The sequence below is a fragment of the Pocillopora damicornis genome, chromosome 2, assembly GCF_964200805.1.
Source record: "Pocillopora damicornis chromosome 2, jaPocDami1.2, whole genome shotgun sequence".
Classification (NCBI taxonomy): Eukaryota; Metazoa; Cnidaria; class Anthozoa; order Scleractinia; family Pocilloporidae; genus Pocillopora; species Pocillopora damicornis.
The window spans coordinates 22,578,707-22,606,392 of record NC_142671.1 but is presented as its reverse complement, the minus strand read 5'-3'; the positions used below and the strand labels follow the sequence as shown (position 1 = coordinate 22,606,392).

The window sequence follows — 27,686 nt, the reverse complement described above, 5'->3', positions numbered from 1 at the left end:
CTAATTCTTAATACGGTTTTCTTTATCTGAGAAAAATAATCTTCAAACTCTTGTGATCAAAGTAAATCCCATTAAAAATAGTCAAATTAAAATAAACATTGCAAGTAACGAAACAATAGATGTTTTTGGGTTAGATTGACAGTATTGACAGTACTCTCTTTTCAACTTTTTAGAACGAGCTCGTGCTGAACCAGTTGTTCTACCCATGGAAAATGTCACAGTTTATCGAGGGGAGAATGCCAGCTTAACATGCAAAGCATCAAGCGATTCCATGCCTCATTTCCAGTGGCTAAGGTGGTTTCCTCTGCCTTCCAACGGTTCGGCCAACAGTTCGGCAGATGATTCAATTAAAACTCCTCACTACGAAATCGTGAATAAAGAAGACACAGACCAACATGTAATTTTGCCTCCAAGTAACGGCAAAATGTTTGATTTCCACGGAGCGAAGTTGACTTTGTTTAATGTCACAAAGAGGGACGAAGGAAAATACGCTTGCAATGTGAGAAATGCTTTTGGTTACGCAGTCGAACATACTTACATCATTGTCCAAAACATGGGTAGGTAAAACCATAATTAGATTACTAATTCTTAATAATTTTAGTTATAATTAACTTTATTATTTTCAGATTATTAGGGGCTTTCTGTGATGTGCTCATAACAGTTGTTTTTCTTACCACATTTTGACGTCATCTGTGATATGTTACTGAACAGACGCATGGCAACATGGAATTTATTTGTTAACCCTTTAACCTCTAAGAGTGACTAGCATATAATTTCTCCTTATAATATCACCCTTGAATCAAACATGAAGGTGAGAGAATAGAGGAAATGATCACCAAGTAAAGCAGCTCTTGATTATCAAACAAATTCTCTTTGTCAGCACCCTAGGAAATGTATAATGATTAGTGTGGAGAATGTGGATACTAATGATAGGGAGTAAAGGGTTAATCCGTTTGGTGCAATTCATTGTCCATGAAGCCCTTGTAAACAGCTTTCTTTTCTTGAGAGTCTCCTTCGTCTCGGGAATCACGGAGGGTCGATTTTTGCATGACTACGTCCTGTGTTTTCTCGAACAAGCTAGCTCCACTGAGCAGCTTAGGCCGTTACAATTACTTTGATTTGGGTTTACAGCACTCAGTTAGAGTGTTTGTGTTGTGACTCACTTGGATGTTCATAAATCAAACACACGGGCCAACTTAAAAAAGTGACTGCTTTATGATAGCGGATCATTTGCTGAAAATTGTGTTCAACCGAGCATAACTCATTTTTTTTTCACTTTTTTAATTCGAGAAGATAAAGCAAAACCAACTGAAGCTGAGAAAACTGAAAGCACCACAGATGGTAAGTGTAGTCGTGAAAAACGGACATGATTCATTTTTTAAAATAACATTTGTAATTTCTCTATCTCAGAAAAAAAAGAAGCACGATCTTTCACATTTCTGGTATCCGTATCGCTACTAAAGGACCGGTTATAATTCGTCGTCCTGGGTAGGGGTCACCCTGGGGAGGGGGGCTTCCTGGAAAGGGGGGACTTGGAGGATTTTGTCTGCGTCACGATAAAATTCACCTGATTCCCTCTCATTGGCAGTTAATTAGCAGTCAATTTTTTGTAGTCCCCCCCTCCCCCCTTTATACTTTGGAGACGAATGCTGCGCCTCTGTTCCCCCTGAAAACCATGTGATCCGCCCTTAAAATCCTCTACCCCTAGCTCCAGGCTATAAATTATGAATGGTCGCCAGGTGTGCCAATTGTTAAGCATGCACACGCCACTTAGTGCATCACGTGCGCACTAAATATAAGAAAAGCTCATGAAAATCTTGACTGATGGTTGCTGCAAATAAGGATGACCATATTTTCGTTGGATGCACCTTTGTATTTGTGGATCTCTTCCTTTCATGATTCTCTCCATCTTGCCGAGCAAATGAAACACTTAAATGTGATATAACATGTATCAAGAAGCCTTCTTGTTCGTATTTTTTCTAACTAAACAGGAGCTTAATTCTGGCCTGAGGGAATGACTTTGGTATCAAACAGAATTATCGAAACGTTTCATTTCCTGTAAAAACACACAACGCCTATCTCAAAGAATTTTTGAGGGATTTGTTGAAGGTAAAGTTCCCATGTCGCATTGGCAAAGAAGAGCTCAATCCCAGTCGAAACCAGACTGGTTTCGACTTTTTTGTTACGACGACTTCAATTACTAATAACCTGTGGGTAATGGCGTTTGGAGTAACTTCTTGCGGTTCAAGCAACCTCGAGGAATTCTTGCCTTTCTCAGCAATTTTTGAGCAAAATATAAGTTTAGAGCACATATAAAGGACGAAAAAGTCAACGATTTCATAGAAAACTTCAATTTACACGAATTTCATGAATTGCTTGTTAACCTTTTGAATACATAACTTGTCACGTGACAACATTTCGCAGGCTTATTGCAATCCTTATCTAAGATTTTAGCAGATAATCGGCTAAAATGACTTTTGTTCTGTTTAACTAAAGAGTATTCTTAAATTTCGCCCATATTTGCGAGCAACCCTTTAAAGCTAAGTTTCTTGACCGATGTTGTAAGCAATTATTGTGAGGGCGAAAAATAAGGCTTTAAATTGACATTTATATAGAAATATCAACACATTTAGGTGCACCTTTTTGGAATTTCAGCAATTTTTAAGCAACCAAGCATTCCAGTTAGCAACTTTCCAGTGTTTTTACAAGTATGATTAGGAGAGGCCTATTTGAGAGGCTTCGTCGAAGCTTGAAGTATTTGGACTTCTATTTATGCCATGAGTTTAATTGTGGTCGAGTTGTGAAGATCATTTCGACATTAGCAAGTCGTTTCTGTGGCCTATTTTCAATTTGCATTTTAAGGAAAAGGTTTAAAGTCTTTGAAGTGGTGCTGGGGGAAAGGAGGGAATTCATTCAAGATGGAGAGATACATATGTTTGGTTCATTCTTGTGTAGGTTTAACTGTTAGCCTGACATCTATCAGTTCTGAAAGTGAAGCAGATTCGAAGACATCAATGGGTTGGACTGATAGAACAAGGTACCCGGCGGCTGTAATCGCAGTTTCAGTGGGCGTGGTCGTCATGTTGATCATAGCTTCCGGTCTCTGTTATTGGCAGGTGAAGAAAGGCCGAGCGAGCTCGTCCGCAACGATGAAAGGCCGACACAACATCACTTCACTTCAAGCGACGTACGTAGTTCAGTCGAATGAGAACGTAATAGTGCCAGACCTAAGAGGACTTGGGAATGATTTTGGCACCAACTGATTGTAAACAAAAAGCCACATGAAAGAGGAACTCAAAAATAAACTTTGTAAAAGAGAAAAAAAAAAGGGGAGGGGGGGGGGGAAATAACGGCAAGGCATCTCAGGTTGTTTTCGAAAAAAGAGTCTTTTCCAACTTCATTTTCAAAGCTTGGAAACGACCCTTTCTACTGTGACAGAGACGTCGGCAACAAGTTACGCAATGTAAGTAGTTTGCTAACTTTAGCAAAAATGCTTAAAAAGTTAAATCAAGGAAAGGAAATAAATTCGGAAAAAAAAACTGAATCATGAATTTCAAACGCACTATCGTGCCTGATCTGCGCCATCGGTCTGCGTATGAAACTAGACTTTGAATGGGGAAAGGTGATAAAATAAAAGAGGTGTTAGCGAAAGCCAAAAAGAAGCAATAAACAAAGGTCGGTAAACATGCCCAGCGCCGAATTTGACGAAATTAGAGCATGAACAGAGACGAAAAACACCAAAAAGAAAACAAATGGACTGACCGAGTTTTGAAGGTTTTTCTCTCTTGTAAGATAGTCATAAGCTTAACTACGGTGTTTAAATTCAAACACAGCTAACACTCATATAGTGTATTTAGTTTTTTTTTTGTTCACAAACGAAACAGAACAAAATATAGAGAAATGAGGAAAGATTTAACCAAACTCATGCAGACTGGCATAACTTTTAAAAATTTATAAAAATCATGCTGTCAGAGCAATTGCGATCATGCTGTGCGTCTCGTGTTTCCCCCTACGCTTCTTCCGTGCTTTAAAGCATAACAGAGTACTTTCTAAGCTCCTCTACTTATCAAAGAGGGTTACCTGTCATGACCTATTATAAAGTACGATGAACACAAAGATAACTTTAACAGATTCAAGTTATGCACATCAAGTTGTTTGCAAATTATTTTTATGTCTAATGTCGTTGTTTACGTCAGCCAACTCTGGAGAACTCAGGTTTTTTCTGTCTCATTATTATTATTATCAGTATTATCATCATTGATTTCGCCAATTGCTAGTTACAATGAATCTATACTTTGAAAATACCGTAGGAAAAGAAACATAAGTGGGAGAATAAATCCCTTAGAAATTCTGAATAAAACTGATAAATAAGCCAAAAAGAATGTTATAAGGAAAAATATTAAGTAGAACTAGAAATTTCAATGTGAAAATGAGTGCTGGCGATGGAATAGGGTTGAGGGTACGTACATATTCACATTGGTCTAAGAATCCCAAAATACTTTGTTTTGTAACCTGGGAGGGGTTTTTGTGGGGGGAAAATTTGAAGTACAATAATACAGATCATGATAAATGATATATTTGGACAGGAGGTTGCCAGAAACCACAAGGCACTTATAAGAAGCCTTCAATGGGAACAAGGATAAAGGAAGCAAATTACATGAAATTCATTGACTATAAAATTTCATTACAATACCAATAGAAATGTGATTGATAGGTGGTCTCGAGTTACAAAGTGAATTGATTGTATTGATTTATCAAAAAGTAAGCATTTTTTCCGAGAAGACAGAAGAGACTCAGAACTTGTAAGATTAATAAGCAGAGATTTCCAAAGTTTAGGACCTTGGAAAAGAATAGTAAACTGTTTGATATTCTTTTCTTTTTTTTTTTTTTTTAGTTTTATAAACATTTACTGAAGAAACATTTGAACAGAACTAAACTTACATTACTCGACTTCACTCTTCTTATTACATTACTGTGCTTATTGGATTAGACACTAGTACTTATTTCTTACTTATACTAACAGTCACTTATTAACAGTCACTTATATTACAGCTTAATGTTACTTACATCACACTACTAAACAGAACATGACTTACAATAAATTACAATACGAAACTCGCAATTCACTAATTAAGCACACTCGCCTACTTATAATTACTTGAGTACTTAACAAAACGGCACCTTAATTACTTTCTACGAACACTACAAAATAAATTTAGAGGCAGTGCTGGTAGAAAAAAAAGATAAGATTTTGGGCTTTGATTTAGTGTGTCTGTTTTAATTGTTTCTAAAAGTAAGCATTTTTTCCGAAAAGACAGAAGACCCAGAACTAGTAAAATTAATAAGCAGAGAATTCCAAAGTTTAAGACCTTGGAAAATGAAACTGTTTGATATTCGTTCAACAAATATGAGGTCCAAGGCTATTCTACTTTGTTGAGAAAGTAGGCGTTGCCGTTGCCGTTGCCGTTGCCGTTGCAGTGACAGTTAATCCAGTGATTTATTTTAAGTATGATTGACATTTGATTAGAGCGATACTTAGTCCTAATTAGAGCCGTGAAGATACATTTTTTATAAATCAACTGTGTAAAAAGTATGTGGTGGGCTCACATATTATTTGTTAGCTGTCTAAGAGTCAGCAGAGAAACAACGTAGTCTAATATGTGCTCTCAACGCAGTCGACCGCGCACGCGCAAGCCTAGTGCAGAAGCCTTGACTTTGTAACAAACGGAAATTCTTAAGGGAAGCTTTGATGCGCTAACCTGAAGTAAGAAATTGGACTAACCTAAGGTGAATTAGATAAATCTGTGAATTGCGATTCACTGAATACAGAACTACGCTTTGATTGTTTTCTAAATTCAGCAAAGTATTTAATAGTACCGTTTTCTGAATTCTTTGTCACGAGAACTCACGTCAAGCTGTAAAATTACGATTAAAATGAAGGCCTAGATTAAGTATCAAGGACAATAAAGGAGACTCAAATGTACTTTATGATTTGCGGTGGTCGTCGGAACTTACGTGTTCTTTCCGGAGACAAATTTTAAGGATTGCTTCACGATTCTGTTTTCCTGCAAGCTTGTGGATAAGTGAAGTGAATTACGGGGTAATCCGGGCGTCAGTTTCATTTCCGACTGCGACATTGGTGGGGCATTCGCTAGTTCACGCTTTTAAGTGTAACTTGCACTTTCTCCCAGGTGTAATTAGACAGTCGTAAGCGTAGACAATCAGGCCTCTGCGCCTTATCATAAAATTTGGAGGAGAGGCAACCGAAATTTTGTTGATAACATCAACCTGTTAAAGGGTCTTTTTAGCTTTTATAAATCTATGTTAAGAGTTTTCTCAAGGGTAAGATGGTGATCGCATACAACTGACAGTGGAAAATATTTGACTGAAAGTGTATCCACACTAACCTGAACACACACAAGTTTGCCTCTCACTTTCCAGAGAGCGTAGAGCACCAAGAAGGAACGCTTTGAACATGAGTGAACTAGGAACCATGGCGACGAACTGATTTCTTGTTTCGACTGATTCAGCTTTATCAATAATTACGATTTAAGACTGTAATGATATAGCGACAAATGGGTTAAGGAAGATATCGGTAAACCACTAATTAATGATCAAAACTCACCAAACTTCCAAGCTTTGCTTTGAAAGCGACGATTGGTGGTCCGACGAAAACAAACCATAGGACCATTGTTTCGTCAGCTTACCTGCTTTTCACGAGGTCAAACTCTGTGCAAGATGCTTAAAGGTGGAAGTTGAAACTGCCATTTGATGCGTATCCGACTCTTACCAACATGTAACGTCAATAAATTATTGTTCGTTCATTCCGACAATCTCAATTGAATGTAGAAAGTTCGGATATTGTATGGATCATAAATAAAAACAAAAAATCGGAAAGGTACAGTCCTATTGATTGTCGAACCGACGGTCCGCAGATGTTTTTCCTAACGCAGTGGAGCCGACTCTGCAACAGTCACAAAACTTCGGTTTTCTGCTTTTAGCGTTCATTGCCATTTGCCGATTTATAAATTTTATGAACTTTTGTGGCCTTTACGGTTCGTGGGCGAGACTGCTTAAGAAATGACGCAATTTTTTTGTCTGAAAAGGAACAGAAATGCATTGCGAGCAGCCCTAAATACCTTTATGAAAGAAACTGATACTTCAGGAATCATCATTCGCAGCCAAACACCTTGAGAACGTTAAGTCACCAACCGTGTTTAAAGGGAGCTATTTCTATGCGCATTACACGTGAGCAGAGTTTCTTTACGAACTACAAACTTGAAAACAATTCTGCCGATGCTAATTAACCAATAATTAACCAAAATACTCCAAACTAGAAATATCTACGACAAACTAACTGAAAAATACTATATTAAAATACACCAAACTATGCTGAAGAACTTAAGCTACGCGCAGCATCCTACACCAAAATTCACGAAACTACACTAAACTTCATCAAACCATACCTGACTTCATCAAACTACACCAAACTACACTAGCTTACACCAACTTACACCAAACTATACCAAACTAAACCAACTTATACCAAACTTCACCAAACTACACCAATGACTAAACCAAAATACACCAAACTACACTAAACAACACCAAACTACGCCAAACAGCACTAAACTACATCAACCAACACCAGACTACACCAAACTACGCTAAACAACACAAAATTATACAAGCTGTGAAAAACTGTGACCGGACTACCATCTGAACTACAGAGTGCTAGATTAAAGCTCACCCAATGCCAGGTAACTTCATTGAGTTCACCAACTACACGAACTGAAGTAAAAGTACGCGAAAGTACACCCAACTCTACCGGTTGCTAAATTATCAACCAAACTTAACTATGGTCAATTCATTTCAGCCACAATTAAACTTAAAAGCGATATAAACTTTTCATGATAAAGAGACGAGACAGAACTTTACATTTGAACAGGTTGTCATGTATATTCTCCTCTCAGTTAAAAAAAAACTGACATCAAAAACTTAAAATCCCATTAACGATGGTCTCCTACTTAGCAGCTGAGAATTGATGTGTTAGCACAGTAGCGAATATTTGTCAAGCATCACACTTTCACGATCAAAATTTTAATAGATTGTTATCTTAAAGAAAGGTTTTGTTCTCAAAAGCAATTGAAATGCGAGCTGGTCAACAATGACTGTTGAAACAGCGTTCTGATTCCATCATTTTACTAGGACCACTTAATAAAGAAACCGGTCGGTGGTTTCTACAGTGTGTATCATCGTCTTTTTCGAAAATTGGTGTAAGCCTCGCAGTCTTCCACATAGGATACACAGTTCCACGTTCAATGCTAAATACACATAGATTAACTAGAGATGGCACAGTAGCATTTTTTGCAGGCTTTAAAAGTATGGGTGCAATGTTATCTGGTCCAGTGGACTTTTTAACTTTCAGCTGTTTCAATTTTTCTCGTCCAGAGTTATGTGCTATTTTAAACTCGTTCAGTTGTGGTGGTTGGCGTTGTTGTATTTCAGGACGAAATTCATCGTCCACCGATTTGGTTGGACAAAGAGCTCTTTTTAAACCCTCCTCGAATTCAGCAACACTAGCATTGACGAGGATCTTTCAGATTGCGCAGCTCTCCACTCAAAATCTACGGAAATATACTTACTGACCCAGTAGGATATTCCTGGAACGTTGTTTTATCTCCACGATGAAATGGGCCCTCTAACTGCTTTTCTTTTCATGCTGAAAGGTTTAGACCCCTCCAGGACAATTTCATGTCTTTTTGACCACTTTTCAATGAACATTTTCCTATAATAACCGCCTGTTTTTCATTCTCATTTAAATGACTGGCGTTGTAGCCATTTTTTAGTTCTATGATAACATAGAGGGCAAAATTACTGAATGCTGATTGATCAATGAAGAGGGTATTTTTTTTCTTAATTTTGCTTGTGAAGGGGGCAAAATTACTTGCTCACGATTGGTCCTCAGGTTGCCTAGCAACAGCTTATGCTATCGAGTAGATGTGAAAAAATTCTCTGTAACAATGGCGTCACGTTTCGAGATAATTGACGAGGAATATATGGAAGAATTAAAAGACGATTGAAAATGAAAACACGAAGAAAAGCATGGAGTACTGGAAGAAAGTTTTCAAAATGTGGGCGAATGAAAGAAACTTCCAAGCAAATTTAGCAGAGTATGAGAGCAATGTTTACAATTTCAGTCACTGCAGCGTCACCTTGAACATCGCCGGGAATGATGCCGTTCATAAGGGCACAATTGATGTAAGGCGAGAATACAAGCATGTCTCCATCGAAGAATCAGATTCTGAGTGATCTAAATGCGTTTTGAACGCTTGAACTTTGTTTGAAAAAGCACTGACTTTATATTTTCAAAGTTGAAAGTTTGTTAGCAGGCCTGGTTTTCAATGTCCTGGTATGTTTGTGCAAAAATAAAATTTCATTTAGCTCATTCGTACGTTTGTGGTGATTGATTCTTTGTCAACATTAAATGGCTTCCTGTGACTGATATCTCAAGAGCGCATTCAGAAATTCAGTAATTTTTCCCTCTATTTCATTAACAAGTAATCGCAATAGGACCTCGTAAAAATAAGGATTAATATCACTTGTGTTTTCACGCAGCAACGAGGGCAATTTCAGCAACTTCTGAAAACACAAGCGATATTAATCCTTAATTTTACTCGGCCCCATGCAATTACCTATACTAATTATGGCCCCTTTTAAAAGAGACATGTACCAGAGAAATGATTTTTTACAGTAATAATCTGTCTGCTTTAAAAAAACAAAAAGCAAAAAAAAAAAACGACTCGAATAAGAATCTAACTCATATCGAGCGATGTCTATGGGTATAGATATTTCGCTATTTTTTATGCTTTCACGGTGCTGGTGAATGGAAATTGGTCGAATTTCTTCTTTCTATTGGACGTAGTAAAACAGTTGGAAGGTAATTTACTGGAAACTTCTGAAGTAGGATCAAAAATGAAAAGAGATCGAAGTACCGATTATATGTTTATGGTTAGGTTTTTGTGTCATGAACAGTTTTTCACGCTCGGTTTTAAAATTCAAATCTGTTTGAACACATAGTTTTGTGAAAAAAGAACGCGTCTGTGTCTTTTGGTTGATCACATGCTGATACTAAACTGACCATCGAAGGAGGCTCTTTCTCGTGTGATAATTAATAGCACGGATGATCGGATAAACAATTTCGACTTTTTTTCTCCTGGACGGTGCGTTTTATAGGTCCAAGTAACAATAATGTCGTTACAAAATGATGTCAGTAGCCGTCTTTTGATCAGATTTCAGTGACATCAAACCCAAAGTTACAATGGCTCGGTGGTGACATGGTCCTGATTATTAAGAATGTCTCGTTGTGGTGGTCTCGTTTAATTTCCCTTTAACCGCCCGTACTTTGAAAAAACCGCAATGTTGTCTCTAAATTGTCATTGTTGAATTGGTCAAAATAGCATGTGGCTTGACTAGGAAGTTATTAATGTTGCTTTTGCAACATACATACATGTACTACAAGATGACCTCGAATAAAGAAAATGAATACTCCAAACTCGGCTTTTCACCGCGTTTCTTTCTTTCTATCGAAGCATTGATAGGCATGTTTTAATATTTTATGTGACTGACATATTTGGTTAACTTTAAACGCAATACGTATTGTCTCATCTGATAAAAAAAAATTGCTTGAAATCCGAGCGGCTTTGCCTGTGTACGACCTCAGCCTCTTGCCGGAATCCGTAGTTGAACAAAATGTCGCGAGCTTCCCTGTCTTGAAAATGACACTAAGCATTGTCCACAAAAGCGTGATTTAAATTGACGAATCCTTGGACTGCGATTGTTTTTCGTGTCCTTTTTGTGCGATAAGTTCTTCTTAACGCAACAAATAATATCAAAGACCAGAGAAAGAAACAATACACCAACCAAAATCATGTCTAAATTAAAATGAGAGATTTCCATACCACGTCATTCCAAATGCTATTTTTCGTGTTGAGGCCGAAGTAGACACTCTCTCAAGCATGCAGACCACAAGCCAAGCTGTATTTACTGTGAGTCGTTCTCTGTCCAATTACGCGAAACCTCAGGGAATTTTACAGTGCTATTAATATGTGCATTTTGCTAGCTGTTCTACCTTTCCCATCAATAAGCGCCTGCTCTACTTAATAAGTGCATTCTAGCAGAAGAAACAATTGCAAATGAACAATAATTATCGGAAGGAAGGCTTTCGACTCTCGAAAATGCTCAACCCTTAACCCACTCTCAAGATCTCATCAGTAATTCTCCTTACTGTCTGCCATACAGTTCTCGTGATGTTTGTTTGGAGAATTTGTTATTAGATCAACTTATATTCCCCTAATTTCTATTTTCTTTATTCTCATCACTTGTCTGCTTGCTATTGTATTGATATAACAAGGAGAAATTCTGTCTTGGTCAGTCATGGGAGTTAAAGGATTAGGAGCATCAAGTGGAAAGGAAACGTACATGGTAGCCGAACTGAGGAAAAGCAATGTAACAATGTCCAAAATCTGCAGTGAGACACTAAGGGGTTATTAAATGTTTATCATGAAAGGAAACTCGGACTTGTCAAAATTCTATTTTCTTTCTTGTTTGGACAATAATTTACGATATTTCTTTTAAACCTCGGGCTTTATTTTGAAGATTGGAAATAAATTTATAGACTGATCCATTGACGTCTCGTCTCACAGCACGCCTTGTATTGGTGGAAAAAATTACTAACGCTAAAATTATGGAGAAAATAAAAATTGTTATTTATATTTGCATATCGTATATATTCTGTTCGCGCGTATTTTATTTGGTTAGTTGTCTAGTTTGCGGAACATATCGGAACATATCGTGCTTTGGGTTTTATTCTTTCGTATTTTGGTTTGGTCACATTCGTCATGTAAGTATCCTTGTTTATTTCGCTTTGTCGTTTTCAAGTACTTTCACTCATACGTTGTAATTTATTTTATGCTCATTCGTGTGTTTGTAAATTTGTTATTTTCAGTTACCGTGTTCAACAATGTGTCATGTCAAGTTTGCTAAGTTTTCGATGAACGGAAGTTTTTTCTAGTAAAGTTTGAATACGAGTGATTGGCGTTTGCGTCTACAACCACGATATGACCTTCCAGTAAAACTCTTATTTATGCGTCTCACATAGTAATTATAAAGTGAACCTTAAGTTCATTATCGCACACGGGAAGGTGAGTTGTAAGGAGTCGAACATTCCATGAACCACCTTATTTTGCTCTTCATATACCGCAAACCAGCTTCCGTTTTCTCCAAAAGACCGAAACGGTCCTTCTGACATAGCGAATATCATAATGACTGATCTTTTTACAGTATTTTGCATATTCTTTACAATATGTTAACGAAGAAAAACCTTTAATGGACTTGATTGACACGTACCAATCTTTAACTTAGATTGATACGAACGTGATAACATTCATGAAAACCATGAATGTACGTATTAACTAAACTTTAAAAACTAAACGTTCTTATCAAGAAGGTCTTTTAAGGCAGATTTAATGTACAAAAAATGACTGTTGGTCGTGTAAGAGCGGTGAAAACAAGATTCCTTATTCGTTGTTAACACGACAATTGAAATTCAATACCAGTAAAGATTACTCGAAACCCCCGCTAACTCGAACCATTTTTGTTTCCCATGGGATATTAAGTTAGCTTAGTTCGACTTTCGAGATCCTTGTGCTTTCGCAAAGATTTCTGGGATCACCACAGGGCAAACTTTGCAAGTCGCCAGGAAAAAATGTATCGCGAAAGATTGTTTCCTCGTCCGAAAAAAAGAATTTTTTATTCATAGGCGATGTCTCACTTGATAGCAAAAGGAATTGGAAGGAAAGTATAGAGGGAAAATTGATTCAGCACAAGTAAAAAAATGCTACTCATATACTCGAAATTCACCACGGTTCAAGTAAGTGACCGCTTATACAAAGGTGCACTCGTAAATAGGATGTGTTACTGCAACACACCTTTTTTTAATCCTCAAAACAACACACATAGAGATGTGTATAAATACACACCTTTTCATGTGTTACCCGAACACACCTTGGTAAGCTTTCTAAACACACCTGTACGTGTTCCCACAACACACCTTAAGTTGTGTTTCACGCTTGTCCTAAATTTGACACACCTTAAGAAATTTTCTGCAGAAAGATATCTTTTGTCACACCTCTAGATGTGTAACAAAGCACACCTTTAGTTGTGTTTTCAGAACACACCTTTCCAGACACCCAAACTTGCAACATTTACATACATTCACATAATTATCTATACAAAACACCAGCAGTGGTCCACAAATGGTTTATTAATCTTAAAAAAAAAAATTGTATACAATAGTTTTTGAATAACTATTCCGGATAGCTTCATAAAATTTTGACATATTTGTGTTACAGTAACTTCTTTGAGAAAGCAAAGGAAAATTTTTTGATCATTCTTACCACAATTTAAAAGAAAGTCAGTATCTCCATTGTAAAACACTATTAACTACAGCTTGGCTTACACCCATGTATGTTTACCCAACTGCTTTGCACACTTTCGTCACTTCGAAACAGTTAACTATAAAATCTATATGCCACTCTCATACTCAGCAGCAGTTTGTCTACATTTTAGATGTACACGGGTCTTTAATAACAGTTTCCTCAAAAGGGATTATCATGTATGCCTATATTAAGAAACTGCCAAAATTGCACATTTAAAAAAAACTTGCTGAAAGAGCAACATGCAAGTCACAATTTTCCCTTGAACAAGTGAAATGCAAAACTTCTGTCAAGAACATTTATGAAACTAAAAAATAAGTATCTTTTCGGGTGGAAAAACAATGAACAGAAAAATATGTGTTAAAGATTTTGAAAGATGGCATGTTAACAAAATTAATAAATGTGAACTCAACTTCACAAGATGGGAATAGTGAAAAATGCATGTAGCACGTAATTAATTTCCATTCAATCATGATTGAAAAGAAATTGATTAGCTACTTAACTCTTGGAGACGTTATTATAAAATCGATTTCTGTCACAAGTCGTTGGAAGTCGTTAAACAACTTACCAGTTTTCTTTCCCAGTGATCCTTTTCAACATTCTGTGGATAGTCAATATAACTCCTTTTTCGCAGCTCCCTGGGAAGTTTTCTACTGTCAACATCATCAAGTTTGATCACGACCACACTATTATCTCTCCTTTCCACAAGTCGATGGAGGGCGTAATCCATTTCAGAACCACAATAATTACTATTGAAAAAGTTCTTTGACACGACAGCAATTGTTTTTCTTGAGTTGTAAACACTGTTGACCATATTTTCACGTAAGGGTACGCCAATAACGAAATCTCTGTAGTGTACACAGCATTTAAAATCATGTTTTTCTTCTAGAGTTGGAATTAGAGTTTTAATTACCCAATCCGAGTCTTGAGAGCTGAAAATAACGAACGCATCGTACTCAAATTCAAGTTCTGAAAGCAAAAATAAGGATGCATTGTTAGCTGAGAGTTCTATGTTTAAAATTATTGGAGTCAAGTTTATACTCAGTACCAAGTGAAAACACTACTAACGTAATGTTACAGCTAGCTAGATTGAAATTCATAATTAAAAAAGGGACTTTTTGGAGAGAGTTTTTTCTGAAAAAATATAAGCTTTCAAGTTTCAGTTCAAACCCTATACAAACTAGGGATATTTGAAAAAGAGCTCTGAACCTCTAAAATATAGGCTACCAACCCCAATATTTAAAGTTAGACTTACCTGACGGTGATCTCGGCAATAAGGGTCTCTTATTTCGGGATCGACGGCGCCAGCAGATAATGATTAAGGCAGCCATAGTAATTAAAACGCATTTCAAGACGGTTCCAGAGACAAGAACATCACGAGTCTTCTTTTCTGAAGAACGAATTGCATATCAAAGTTATTTTATCACATAAACTGCGGTGTTTTCTAGGGATTTCCGGCCCAGAGAAAAGCCGTAACAACACACGTACAAAAATCGTATTTTTTCACGTGTGCTGATATAGCCAATCAGCTAGGTCAGGTTGATGAATGAATGGCAAAGCGTTCACGATTCTCAATACAAGTTGTTTGTCGGAGCTTTCTCAAATAAAAGCAGCTAAAACACTAAAAAATCCGTATCGCTGACCGACTGTGGGGTTCAAACTTTCCTAGAAGGGGAAGAAAACCAATATACTAAAAGAAAAACCGAAAGTTACGTATTCAGCGGCTTTGGTGTTAGTATTTCTCTCGGCTGAGAATGAAAATCGACAACTGGAATATTTGCCACTCGCCGATTTTGGTCGTTTACCTGAAAGACTTCTTCTGTCGGTAAAGACAAAGTCAATGGATGAGAATTTTGTAAATTGAAGTTTTTTTTGTAATCATGATTAAACGCATTTTTCCATCTTAGGAGTTAGCGCCAACGCAGTCTACGATTGTTATTCAGGGATTGTCGATTCATTTATATTCATTCATAAATGAAGTCGGCTTTTCCTCTCAGTAAAGGGCTATTGTGTTTATATGATAAACAAAATAATACATGGTTGCTTGTAGATATGGAATTTCTCTTCTCGTGTTCAACTCGACATCTGACTCGTGAGCTATCGAGTTAAACACTCTAAGAGAAACTCCATATCTACGCGCGCCCATGTATTATTCTATATATATCTAATCGTCAAGAATAAAAGAAGGTTAAGTAAACCTGACAAGAAAAATTCAAGGTGAAATTGAGTGTATGATTTGACGATATAAGTTGGTGTTTTCCTACTATAGGTTGGAGGAGATGGACGCACTCCGGACTCTTCACCCTCATTCACTCGCATTAGGAGTCAATTCTCCACTTTAAGCTTCATTGCGTCGCAAATGAGGTTTTACTTTCCTATGAGCCCGGTGCCTAAATTATCAAATTGTGGTTCAAGTACCAAAAATATGGGCGATTTCCATCCACAATAACCGCAATATTTCAATATGAGAGAGAAGGACGTTAATCTAAAAGGAATTACAGCTATTCACTAAAACATGGGAGCATGTCTTAGACATTTCGTGGAAGATGGTAGCAGTTTACGCTCGACGAACCAGAAGTTTCCTTTAGCTTCAAAGATATTTATCTATTTGGAAGCATGATGGACTAAAGAGGCAGAGACTTAACTTATTTCATTGTCTCACTCTCTCAGCAGAGTTTTAAGAATTTCACGGTTTACATCATGTTCATCACAGTGAATACGTACCAAAGCTTTCCATACCGTTTCCAATGAGATTAGAAATGTGTTCTGTCACAGGAAAAAGAGTGCTGTCATTGTAATGCGTTCCATTCAAGTCTGCAAACTCGTCTGGGGTGAAAGAACACTTTAATCCGTTGAGGTCACAACTGGGAGGGACTGAAAGGTAATAATAAATGTAACGAATGATCAAGTCAAGGCCCACATCGATAACATGCACAGCTTGCCGTACTCAGGGTTCTCAATGAAGCAACATCTCGGATTTTTAAAGGATATTTTCCTCTTCAGTTAACAAGATACTGCAATAATCGAGGGTTCAAGACTTCTTGACCAAGTACTGCACGCATTTTACGTGATGTGTTGTGCATTGTAGTGCTCAATGGGGAACTGAGACTGTAGAAGCAGTTCGCATGTCTCGTTAAGAGAGACATACAATACAGGATACCTAAATGTACGCAGTGCACATCTACTTTTTATTTGATTCATTCGTTAATTTCCTTTTTTCAATTCGGAAAATGGCTGAATGCCATTTCTGAGTTGTTGTTATAACTCAAAATTCACTCCTTCCACTATCTCTCTGTCACACCTTCCTTCCGTTCGAAATTCAGGACATAGCTCAGGTGTGCTTATCCTAGTTAGGGAACAACTAGATTTATTATCGTCATAGCTTAATGATCAACGTCATATCTTGTACTGCAAGCTTCGATGCAAGAATCTGCATTTATACTAATCAACATTTCTGCTCCAAATAAATGCGCTGAACGAAGTGGATTTTTCAAATCCGCTTCAGACGCAATGAGGACAGTTGATAAGTCTAATTGTATTGAGTGGAGATTTTAAATTCATTTTTGATTCATATTTAGATAGAAGTGGGGGAATCTGAAAAAAGAGGGAAATCGGAAATATTTGCCGGTAGAAACGGTACTTCACAGAAAGTAAACTTTCCAAAACAATATTTGCGTCACCATTAAAATTCTTGGAGCGTATTTCAGCTATGACCTGGAACAAAAGGTAGGGGCCTTTCACAGTTAGGATAAAGCTGCTAGGAACACATATCAGTCGACGAAAATCTAATGTGGGAAGAAAACTTCAAACATCTCTATTTGATGAACTTCCTGTAACAAGTCGTAACTGTCCTGACTAAACACTTCTTTTTACTTTCGAAAATTTCCTCTATTTACTCAGCCACAACTAATTTTTTCCACGATATATGATCCATGGTTTCTATATGTTATTCATTTATATTTGTATTTGTATTTATACTCAGATATTTCAGATAAAAAGCCTTCCAATGGAAAAGCTGACGTAAAGTCATATTATTGCTATCATCATTATTATTAATATCATTATTAGTGGAGAAAACCTAGATCGAGCTGTCATGATTCCTGTGAAGAAGGAAACTCGAGAAAAACATCACTGTTAACCAAGGATTCACTGACAATAAATTACAAATAACAATTACGAAATACTTTATCATAAAAAGGAAGAAAAAAGCCTTGAAAATGGGAGCCCTAGGCTTCTGGGAGTCTCAGTGCATTAATCATTCTTATCTACGGCTTTGTTTAACAATGATGTAAGCATGTTCCACTGCGTAGTTGTTTACAAGGGATTCATGGACAATGAATTACACATAACGAAGTAATTCTTTACCCCCCAACACCAGTATCCGTTTCTTCACACTATTCACTAAACATTTCCTAAGGTGCTGACAAAGGGAATTTTCTTGATAATCAAGAGCTGCTTTAGTTTGTGATCATTTCTTCTACTATCATTACCTATGTGTTTGATTCAAGGGTGATATTATAGGGAGAAATTATATGCTAGTCACTCTTATGGGTTAAAAGGTTAACAAATAAATTCCATGTTGCCGTGCGTCTGTTCAGTAACATGTCACAGATGACGTCAAAATGTGGTAAGAAAAACAGCTGTTATGAGCACATCACAGAAAGCCCCTAATAATCTGAAAATAATAAAGTTAATGACAACTAAGATTATTAAGAATTAGTAATCTAATTATGGTTTTACCTACCCATGTTTTGGACAATGATGTAAGTATGTTCGACTGCGTAACCAACAGCATTTCCCACAATGCAGGTGTATTTTCCTTCGTCCCTCTTTGTGACATTAAACAAAGTCAACTTCGCTCCGTGGAAATCAAACATTTTGCCGTCACTTGGAGGCAAAATTACATGTTGGTCTGTGTCTTCTTTATTCACGATTTCGTAGTGAGGAGTTTCAATTGAATCATCTGCCGAACTGTTGGCCGAACCGTTGGAACGCAGAGGAAACCACCTTAGCCACTGGAAATGAGGCATGGAATCACTTGATGCTTTGCATGTTAAGCTGGCATTCTCCCCTCGATAAACTGTGACATTTTCCATGGGTATAACAACTGGTTCAGCACGAGCTCGTTCTAAAAAGTTGAAAAGAGAGTACTGTCAATACTGTCAAACTTAACCAAAAACATCCATTGTTTCTTTACTTGCAATGTTTATTTTAATTTGACTATTTTTAATGGGATTTACATTGATCACAAGAGTTTGAAGATTATTTTTCTCAGATAAAGAAAACCGTGAGTACTCTTCAGAGTCTGCATTAGCCAGAAAAACTTAAAGGATTTTTCTTCTTACCATAAACGTCTACTTTGTATGTATGACTAATCCACCCGTATGAGTTGCTCACATTACACATGTATGATCCAGCGTCTGAGGGAACCAAGTCCTTCAAACGCAACAAGGTTGTCCATCGACTCAAATACAGTTTGTAGCCACCTATCCTTTCCTTAAAACGTTTTCCGTTTTTGTACCATTTCACGGTAGGACGAGGGTTTCCATCAGCAGAACAGTCCAGCTTTACAGAGTTTCCAACGGGTACTGCAAGAAGGTTGCGCCTCATCGTGATTTGCCGCACCGTAAATCTTGGAGCACCTGTGAAGCACAGAACAGCCTCAGCATTTTAGCACTGAACTTCTCGACAAACGTCCGGAATCTCCCCCTTTCTAACACATTTTAGGTAACAGTCTGAACAATATTTTATTTTAAGTGTTCTACAGTACTGGTCATATGGTGACGGTTCAGAGTTTTATCACATGCGAGGCAAAATTACTAAGAGCAGATTGGCTGAGACAGAGGACATTTTTTCTTAATCACGAGGGCACTTTTGGTAATCAAGAGGACATGATTATTTGATGTTAACTGAGCCTTTTTGCTGTTTGAGGCAAAGATTTATTGATTGCAATGTAACTGAATAAAGCCATGTAACGTTGATAACTGTATTTTGAGAATAAAGTGTTCATTGAATCCATTTAACAGTTACGTTTGTTTTGACATTTGTAGCGGCATTTAAAGGGCTTCAACGCGCGGACATCGCGCGCAAATGCAATTCCCTCAAATATTTTGCCATTTATGTGATAAACAAGTAATGGTAGCACTCTGCAAAGAATAATTAAAAAACTTCTTAATTCTGCGACCAGTTTCGTTTAACTATCGTCGACTTGTTCGCTAAGTTTTACAAGTTAACACTAAACTAAAACCGTGGCCCCTACATATTTTTCTCACCTTGCTTTGAAAATGTTAAAAATTTTTCATAACTTCGCCTGTTCCTGTTCGCAAGTCAAGCCAAGCCTATAGGTCACTGTCCCTAGTAATAGCCGCTGGCTATGGCTTATAAATACAGGCGTTTCGTATTAACTCGTAGAACTCACTGAAGAAGTTCAAGACAGTTGGATGAAACGCGTCGGAGAATTAAGAACAACAATAATAACATATTGCTATGAGCACATCACAGAAAGCCCCTAATAATCTGAAAATAATAAAGTTATGATAACTAAAACTATTAAGAATTAGTAATCTAATTATGGTTTTACCTACCCATGTTTTGGACAATGATGTAAGTATGTTCGACTGCGTAACCAACAGCATTTCTCACATTGCAAGCGTACTTTCCTTCGTCCCTCTTTGTGACATTAAACAAAGTCAACTTCGCTCCGTGGAAATCAAACATTTTGCCGTCACTTGGAGGCAAAATTACATGTTGATCTGTGTCTTCTTTATTCACGATTTCGTAGTGAGGAGTTTCAATTGAATCATCTGCCGAACTGTTGGCCGAACCGTTGGAACGCAGAAGAAACCACCTTAGCCACTGGAAATGAGGCATGGAATCACTTGATGCTTTGCATGTTAAGCTGGCATTCTCCCCTCGATAAACTGTGACATTTTCCATGGGTATAACAACTGGTTCAGCACGAGCTCGTTCTAAAAAGTTGAAAAGAGAGTACTGTCAATACTGTCAAACTTAACCAAAAACATCCATTGTTTCTTTACTTGCAATGTTTATTTTAATTTAACTATCTTTAATGGAATTTACATTGATCACAAGAGTTTGAAGATTATTTTTCTCAGATAAAGAAAACTGTGAATACTCCTCAGAGTCTGCATTAGCCAGAAAAACTTAAAGGATTTTTCTTCTTACCATAAACGTCTACTTTGTATGTATGACTAATCCACCCGTATAAGTTGCTCACATTACACATGTATGATCCAGCGTCAGAGGGAACCAAGTCCTTCAAACGCAACAAGGTTGTCCATCGACTCAAATACAGTTTGTTTCCACCTATGCTTTCCTTAAAATGTTTTCCGTTTTTGTACCATTTCACGGTAGGACGAGGGTTTCCATCGGCAGAACAGTCCAGCTTTACAGAGTTTCCAACGGGTACTGCAAGAAGGTTGCGCCTCATCGTGATTTGCCGCACCGTAAATCTTGGAGCACCTGTGAAGCACAGAACAGCCTCAGCATTTTAGCACTGATCTTCTCGACAACCGTCCGGAATCTCCCCCTTTCTAACACATTTTAGGTTACAGTCTAAACATTATTTTATTTTAAGTGTTCTACAGTACTGGTCATATGGTGATGGGTCAGAGCTTTATCACATGCGGGGCAAAATAACTAAGTGAGGATTGGCTGAGACAGAGGGCATTTTTTCTTAATCACGAGGGCACTTTTGGTAATCAAGAGGAAAATTTGATGCTAATTGAACCTTTTTGCTGTTTGAGGCAAAGATTTATTGATTGCAATGTAACTGAATAAAGCCATGTAACATTGATAACTGTACATGTATTTTGAGAATAAAGTGTTCATTGAATCCATTTAACAGTTACGTTTGTTTTGACATTTGTAGCGGCATTGAAAGGGATTCATGGCGCGGACATTGTGCGCAAATGCAATTCCCTCAAATATTTTGCCATTTATGTGATAAAAAAGTAATGGCAGCACTCTGCAAAGAGTTATTATGAAACCTCTTAATTCTGCGACGAGTTTCGTTTAACTATCGTCGTTACTGCGTAACCAACAGCATTTCTCACAATGCAAGCGTATTTCCCTTCGTCTTTCTTTGTGACATTTAACAAAATCAACTTCGCTCCGTGGAAGTCAAATATTTTGCCGCCTCTTGGAGACATGAACGTCTACTTTGTATGTATTACTAATACACCTGTATGAGTTACTCACATTGTACATGTATGACCCAGTTTCATAGGGAAAATATTATTTGGTTTTTTTAATTGGATTTTACAAAAAATTTACTTAAAAGGTTCAATTAATAGGCATTGTAGATGAGCTTCAACACTTCATCAATTTTTTTTGAAGAGATTATAATCTCTTAATTTTTTTTCATCGTCAGTCTTCTTCTCGGAGGGTCTTAATGGAGTTATCCGATAGCCAAACAACGGCCAAAAGATTTAGCCGTTAGCCGAAACTTGGCCAAAATTTTACTCGCTAGCTGTAAAAGCCGTCACTCCATTAAGACTCTCTTCTACAGGCCGGTTGGCTTTTCTTTATTTCAAAGAACATCAATATCAGCTCTTGTATCAACTAAATTGCTTTTACATTCATTTTTTATTGTTTTCTTCTGATTAGAAATGAAAGTACATCTGTCTTAACTCCAACTGTAATTTTGTTGGGATCCAGTGTTGGACCTCAAAGAGAAAAACACAAGATATTATCGAGATGGAAAATGCTTTTGTAATGCAAATTATCGGTGGCCACATATATCATGATTTGAATCTCCCTATTCACGTCCTGACGGGATTTTGAACTTATCTCTCAGTTTAATATTTTAAGCAAGATGAAGAAAACGTTGCACTTTTGTTGAGACTAACTTTTTGTGATAGCAAGTATAAAATTACCATCTTTTCACTCCTTATTTGACTACTTTAGCAACTCCAACTTAAACTGACATCAGTTTCTCGCACACAACTAGTATAGAAGAAATTTCCCGGGTTTTCTCTTAAGGATATCGCTAGAAATCACGTGCGTATTTGTACTTTTAAAAAACTCAGAGGGTCGCAAATGTTTTACTCACTTCCCACAAACAGCTGCATTGTATAGGTATTCCAGCCGCAGTTGTTCACCGCACCACAGATGTATATGCCGCTGTCCTTTTTCTTCGCACTTATTATCCTTAGGTATCTGTATGGTTTTAATCTCATACGGTGATGATCTGATGAGATGAGCAACTGATTGTCTTTGAGCCAGTAATACACTGGTTTTGATGTCTGACCAGTAGTTCTGATATTGCAAATGAGTTTCACATCTTTCCCGCTGTTCACGTTGATGACCTTTTTCTCGTTTCCTCTCTTTTCATGGATGTAAGGAACTGAAAAAGAAGCAACATTTTTGTGAATTCCAGATTTCCAATTAAAGAAAATTGAAAAGTCTTGATGTTGTTCATTTAAATCGAGATGCACGTTGTACTTTTCGTCATTCCATGAACTCGATCAATCTTTGGATAACAATGGCTTGGCCAACGAGAGCTTGCAACTCGAAGAAGCAATGAGTTCTAGCATTAGCTATCGAAAAGAATCGATAATACTTGACTGGTAAATCCACAAGAGCAAGCTCACCAACCAAACGAAATCAATTTTCCCGCAAATTTCAATGAACTTCTTGATCAGGAGACTTGACAGGGGGTTAAATGCTGCGTTTCAATGGTCGGTGGCATGACCGCAAAGACGCGCATGAGGTACGAAAACTGTGAATTTCTTTGGAGCTAACGAGTTAAACACTCGAAGAGAAATTCCATATTTACGCGCGCCATGTATTATTCTCCATATACCTATGGTTAGGGTCTATTGGAGATACAACAATTTCAGTCTGCTTTTCGCAGTATAATTACGTGGAATTTTATTTTTGAGGCGACTTACTGTAGAAGAATAATTTTGATTTTCTTTCTGTTAAAGGAACGGCTGTAAGCGTAGTCTCTTTTGCAACCGTTATTTCGTCTCGTCACGCAATGGCTCTCTATCCAACGGGGAATAGAGATGTGACGAGACCAAACAACGGCTGAGAAGGAAACTACAGTAAGCGTGGCAACGATGCATTTTATTTTTGTGCAGAAGTAGTTAGACAATAGACCATAAAATAACTATGTGAGTTTAGATAAATAATGTTTTTTCTCTTTCTCTTGAAGTGAAGTAATGCGATATTTTCGTTCTTTTGAAAGCTATGAAAACATTAGGAACGCAAAGTGTCCCATTTCGACCAACCAGCTAAAAAAATAATTCTTGCATGCTACGCATACCTATGTTTTTATGGTTTCTTTCGTTGACAGTATCTTAAAATTGGCAAGTTTTTCAGTAAATGTGTTATGCGTCATACTAAGTATTTCTATTATTCTAACTACAGTTTCGATGGAAAATTTTGTTAGACATTGAAACGCATGCGATGTATCTGCAAACGCTATTCTCGAACTGAACTCTTAAGCTTGCAAAAGTTTTAAGTGCCAGTTGTCAACATACGTGACTCCTGAGATTTTTTTCGCGGCAAAACATCCCGGTTCTTGGTGTCATCGGTCTGCGTATACTAACTAAACTACGAACGGGGAACGGTGATGAAATAAAAGAGGCTTTAAGCGAAAGCCAAAAAGAAGCAATAAACAAAGGTCGGTAAACATGCCCAGCGCCGAATATGACGAAATTAGAACATTAACAGAGACGAAATATACCAAAGAGAAAACGAAATGCACTGACCGTGCATTGAAGGTTTTCACGCTTGTGAGATAGTCATAAGCTTAACTACGTTGTTTAAATTCAAACACAGCTAACACTCGTATAGTATATTTAGTTTTTTGTTCACAAACGAAACAGAACGAAATGGAGAGAAATGAGGAAAAAATTTAACCGAACGCATGCAGATTGGCATAACTTTTAACACTATATAAAAATCATGCTGTCAGAGTAATTGCGATTATACTGTACGTCTTGTGTTTCCCTTACACTTCTTCCGTGCTTTAAAACATAATAGAGCACTTTCTAGGCCCCTCTACTTATCAAAAAAATTACCTGTCATGACCTATTATAAAATACGAAGAATACAAAGATAGCTATAACAGATTCATGTCATGCACATCAAGTTGTTTAAAAATTATCTTATGTCCAAGGTCGATGTTTACGTCAGCCAACTCTGGGGAATTCAGGTTTTTTCTGTTTCATTATTATCATTATCAGTATTATTATCATTAATTCCGCCAATTGCTAGTTACAATGAATCTATACTTAGAAAATTACTGTTGGAAAAAGAAACATAAGTGGGAGAATAAATCCCTAAGAAATTCTGAATAAAACTGGTAAATAAGCCAAAAAGAATGTTTAAAGGGAAAATATTAAATATAAAGAAATTTCAATGTGAAAACGAGTGCTGGCGATGGGATAGGGTTAAGAGTATGTACAAATTCACATTATTCTAAGAATCTCAAAATACTTTGTTTTATAACCTGGGAGATCATGATGAATGATGTATTTGGATGGGAGGTTGCCAGAAACCACAAGGCTCTCATAGGAAACCTCCGATGGGAACAAGGATGAAGATAGTAAATTACATGAAATTCGTTGAATGTAATACAATACCATTAGAAATGTGACTGATAGATGGTCTCGAGTTACGAAGTGAATTGATTGTATTAATTTATCAAAAAGTAAGCATTTATTTTCCGAAAAGACAGAAGAGGCTCAAAGCTAGCAAGATCAATAAGCAGAGAGTTCTGAAGTTTTGGACCTTGGAAAAGAGTGGTAAACTGTGATATTCGTTCAACAAATATGAGGTCGAAGGTTGTTCTATTTGGTTAGAAAATAGGCGTTGCCGCTGCCGTGACAGTTAATCCTATGATTTCTTTTAAGTATGATTGACATTTGATTAGAGCAATACTTTGTCTTTAGAAAGTCGTAATCGTAGACAACCAGGCCTCTGCGCCGTATCATGAAATTTGGAGGTGAGGCAACAGACATATTTTTGATAACATCAAGCTGTTAAAGGGTCTTCTTAGCTTTTATAAATCTATGTTAAGAGTTTTCTCTAGGGTAAGATGGTGATAGCACATCGCTATAACTGACAGTCGAAAATATTTAACTGAACGTGTATTGACACTAACCTGAACACGCACGAGTTTGCCTCCCACTTCCCAGAGAGCATAGAATACCAAGAAGGAACGCTTTGAACATGAGTGAACTAGGAATCATGGCGACGAACTGGTTTCTTGTTTCGACTGATTCAGCTTTAGTTATAATTCCTACCTAAGACTGTAATAAAATAGCGACAAGTAGGTTAAGGAAGATATCGGTTAACCATCAATTAATGATTAAAACTCATCACCACGTCTCATCACACAAAACTGTTCCCTTTTCGCGAACCTTTATGCAATTTTCATGTGGGCTTTCTCTTCGTCTTTGCTGCTCTGATTATCATAAAATGCATGCCATAAGACCATTGTTTCGTCAGCTTACCTGCTTCTCACGAGGTCAAACTCTTTGCCAGATGCTTAAAGGTGGAAGTTGAAACTGCCATTGGATGCGTATCCGACTCTTACCAACATGTAACGTCAATAAATCATTTTTCAATATATTAAAGTTCACACGGCAACCAGGTGGACAATCAGACATAGTTTGATGCTACACTGGTTTGCAGATTTAATGAATGTAACCGAAGAAGTTACAATTCATAGACCCAACGTTTCGACACTCCTGTCTAGTGCCTTCATCAGGGGTGATCTAAACGCTGCAACAAGAGGTCCTTTTATATGATCACTAATTAGCGGCCTTTTTTCTGACGAGGTGTAAATAAGCGTCAGGAAGCAGACCGCCATCGTCACGATTTAAAGGAGCGTGGGCGGAGTTAACGCCTATTAGTGGTGATAATTTTAGAATTATCCCACCCAATTGTATGGTTGGTTAGGCAATTATGCTCCGATAAAGCTGAATTTTCCTTGCCTAACCTAAGCCTAGTAACAACGCAACTACGGTTTGAAACGCTGCTGAATATTTCAGAAAAGTCAAAGAATACTTCAGCCAAGTCAAAGAAGTTTCCCACAGGAACAAGCTAGAAAATCAACGGAACAAGTCAGCACAAAACACAGGAAGACTGGTATTTGAAACCGTAGAATTCCTGTAACAAAATAGCAAAATTCCTCTTCCGTTGACTAAAAGGAAGAGCTCGCTAAGATTTCATTGACTTGTTAGTTACATAATGATATAGAAACCAACCTTTACTGGCGAATCAGAAAACTTGTCCAATGTGGACGTGAACTCATCAGATTTTGGAAAAAATTTATATGTTGGCTATCGCTGTTAATTTAGCCAGCGAGACTCAGAGTGCAAGTATTTTAACCGATACCGTCTGCAAAAATCTGAAAGTCTACGTTGAGTCCTTTAGCGACTCGAAGTGTAAAGCAGTGTGTAACAGTAATTCCGTAATTCCTTACGTGTAAAGCAAAGTTCAGATAAAATACAATATTTATAATACATATATGTTATTTGCCGGCTGGGAGGTCCGTATGGTGAAAAACTGTGACCGAGGTCTTGAAAATACTGCCCGAGGCCGTAGGCCGAGGGCAGCATTTTCAAGACCGAGGTCACAGTTTTTCACCATACGGACCGACCCTTAGCCGGTAAATAACATATTTATTGTTTTTAAACTTGACGAAATTCTTTCCGAAAGAACCCGAATGATTTATGGCCGTAAATACGGCAAGATCTTCCATAAACTGAAAAATTTTTGAGTGGGTAAATGGTAGTTAAAACAGAGGTGATGCAAATTTAAGAGAGATGCCTCAGCGAAACATTTTCATTTCCGTAACGATAAAGGTGATTTAGAAGGCTTCCAAACAAACTTTGAAACATTATTTTTACAAGTATCTGTCACAATCTGACACCTGTCAATTAGAGAGCGCGCAAGAAAAAGAAAAGCGAAGGAACATTTGAAAACCAACAGAACTAGTTTGGCAAGGACTGTCACGACAATGTTTTCTTCAAAATCAGTTAATGATCTAACGGAAACTATTATTCACTCTCATCGACGATTCATTCATGTACGAAGATTTACCTCTGTTCATTAAGTAAACGGCGAGGAAATTAACTGTGAGTAAATTCAATCTTTTTTTTTTGAAGTTGTGAGAGTTTGCTCGTTTGTTTGCTGTAATGGCGTGTTTAA

At 37.2% G+C, this 27,686-nt stretch overlaps 2 protein-coding genes across 11 annotated transcripts in view; one reads left to right on the top strand and one right to left on the bottom strand.

Annotated features, from left to right (window-relative positions):
* LOC149050361 (fibroblast growth factor receptor-like 1) overlaps positions 1-17,123 on the top strand; it is a 28,983-nt gene extending 11,860 nt beyond the window's left edge. For 4 of the 8 annotated variants that reach the window (XM_089196415.1, XM_089196414.1, XM_089196413.1 and 1 more), the window contains 3 exons: positions 174-557; positions 1,294-1,341; positions 2,956-3,921. In XM_089196415.1, the coding sequence (XP_089052541.1) occupies positions 174-557; positions 1,294-1,341; positions 2,956-3,263 (740 nt within the window). In that variant the 3' untranslated portion in view covers positions 3,264-3,921. Of the gene's footprint in view, positions 1-173; positions 558-1,293; positions 1,342-1,991; positions 2,110-2,955; positions 3,922-15,765 lie in introns of those variants that run through there. The other 4 variants (XR_016183656.1, XR_016183655.1, XM_089196416.1 and 1 more) reach the window with 4 other exon arrangements.
* On the bottom strand, positions 13,306-26,368 carry LOC113664970 (fibroblast growth factor receptor 4-like). Of its 3 annotated transcripts, XM_089196409.1 has the most exons (11): positions 25,985-26,368; positions 25,633-25,780; positions 22,570-22,863; positions 22,149-22,183; positions 20,682-20,997; positions 20,081-20,464; positions 18,842-19,138; positions 18,241-18,624; positions 16,221-16,370; positions 14,752-14,886; positions 13,306-14,465 (listed from the first exon to the last, which is right to left on the bottom strand). In XM_089196409.1, the coding sequence occupies exons 2-11, from the start codon at positions 25,718-25,720 to the stop codon at positions 14,032-14,034; spliced, it is 2,517 nt and encodes an 838-aa protein (XP_089052535.1). In that variant the 5' UTR covers positions 25,721-25,780; positions 25,985-26,368; the 3' UTR covers positions 13,306-14,031. The 3 variants fall into 3 exon arrangements, with proteins under 3 accessions (XP_089052535.1, XP_089052533.1, XP_089052534.1); XM_089196407.1 differs by lacking the exon at positions 22,149-22,183 and having other exon boundaries at positions 20,682-20,978; XM_089196408.1 differs by lacking the exon at positions 22,149-22,183 and having other exon boundaries at positions 14,752-14,889; positions 16,281-16,370; positions 20,682-20,978.
* Positions 26,369-27,686: the final 1,318 nt, after the last annotated feature.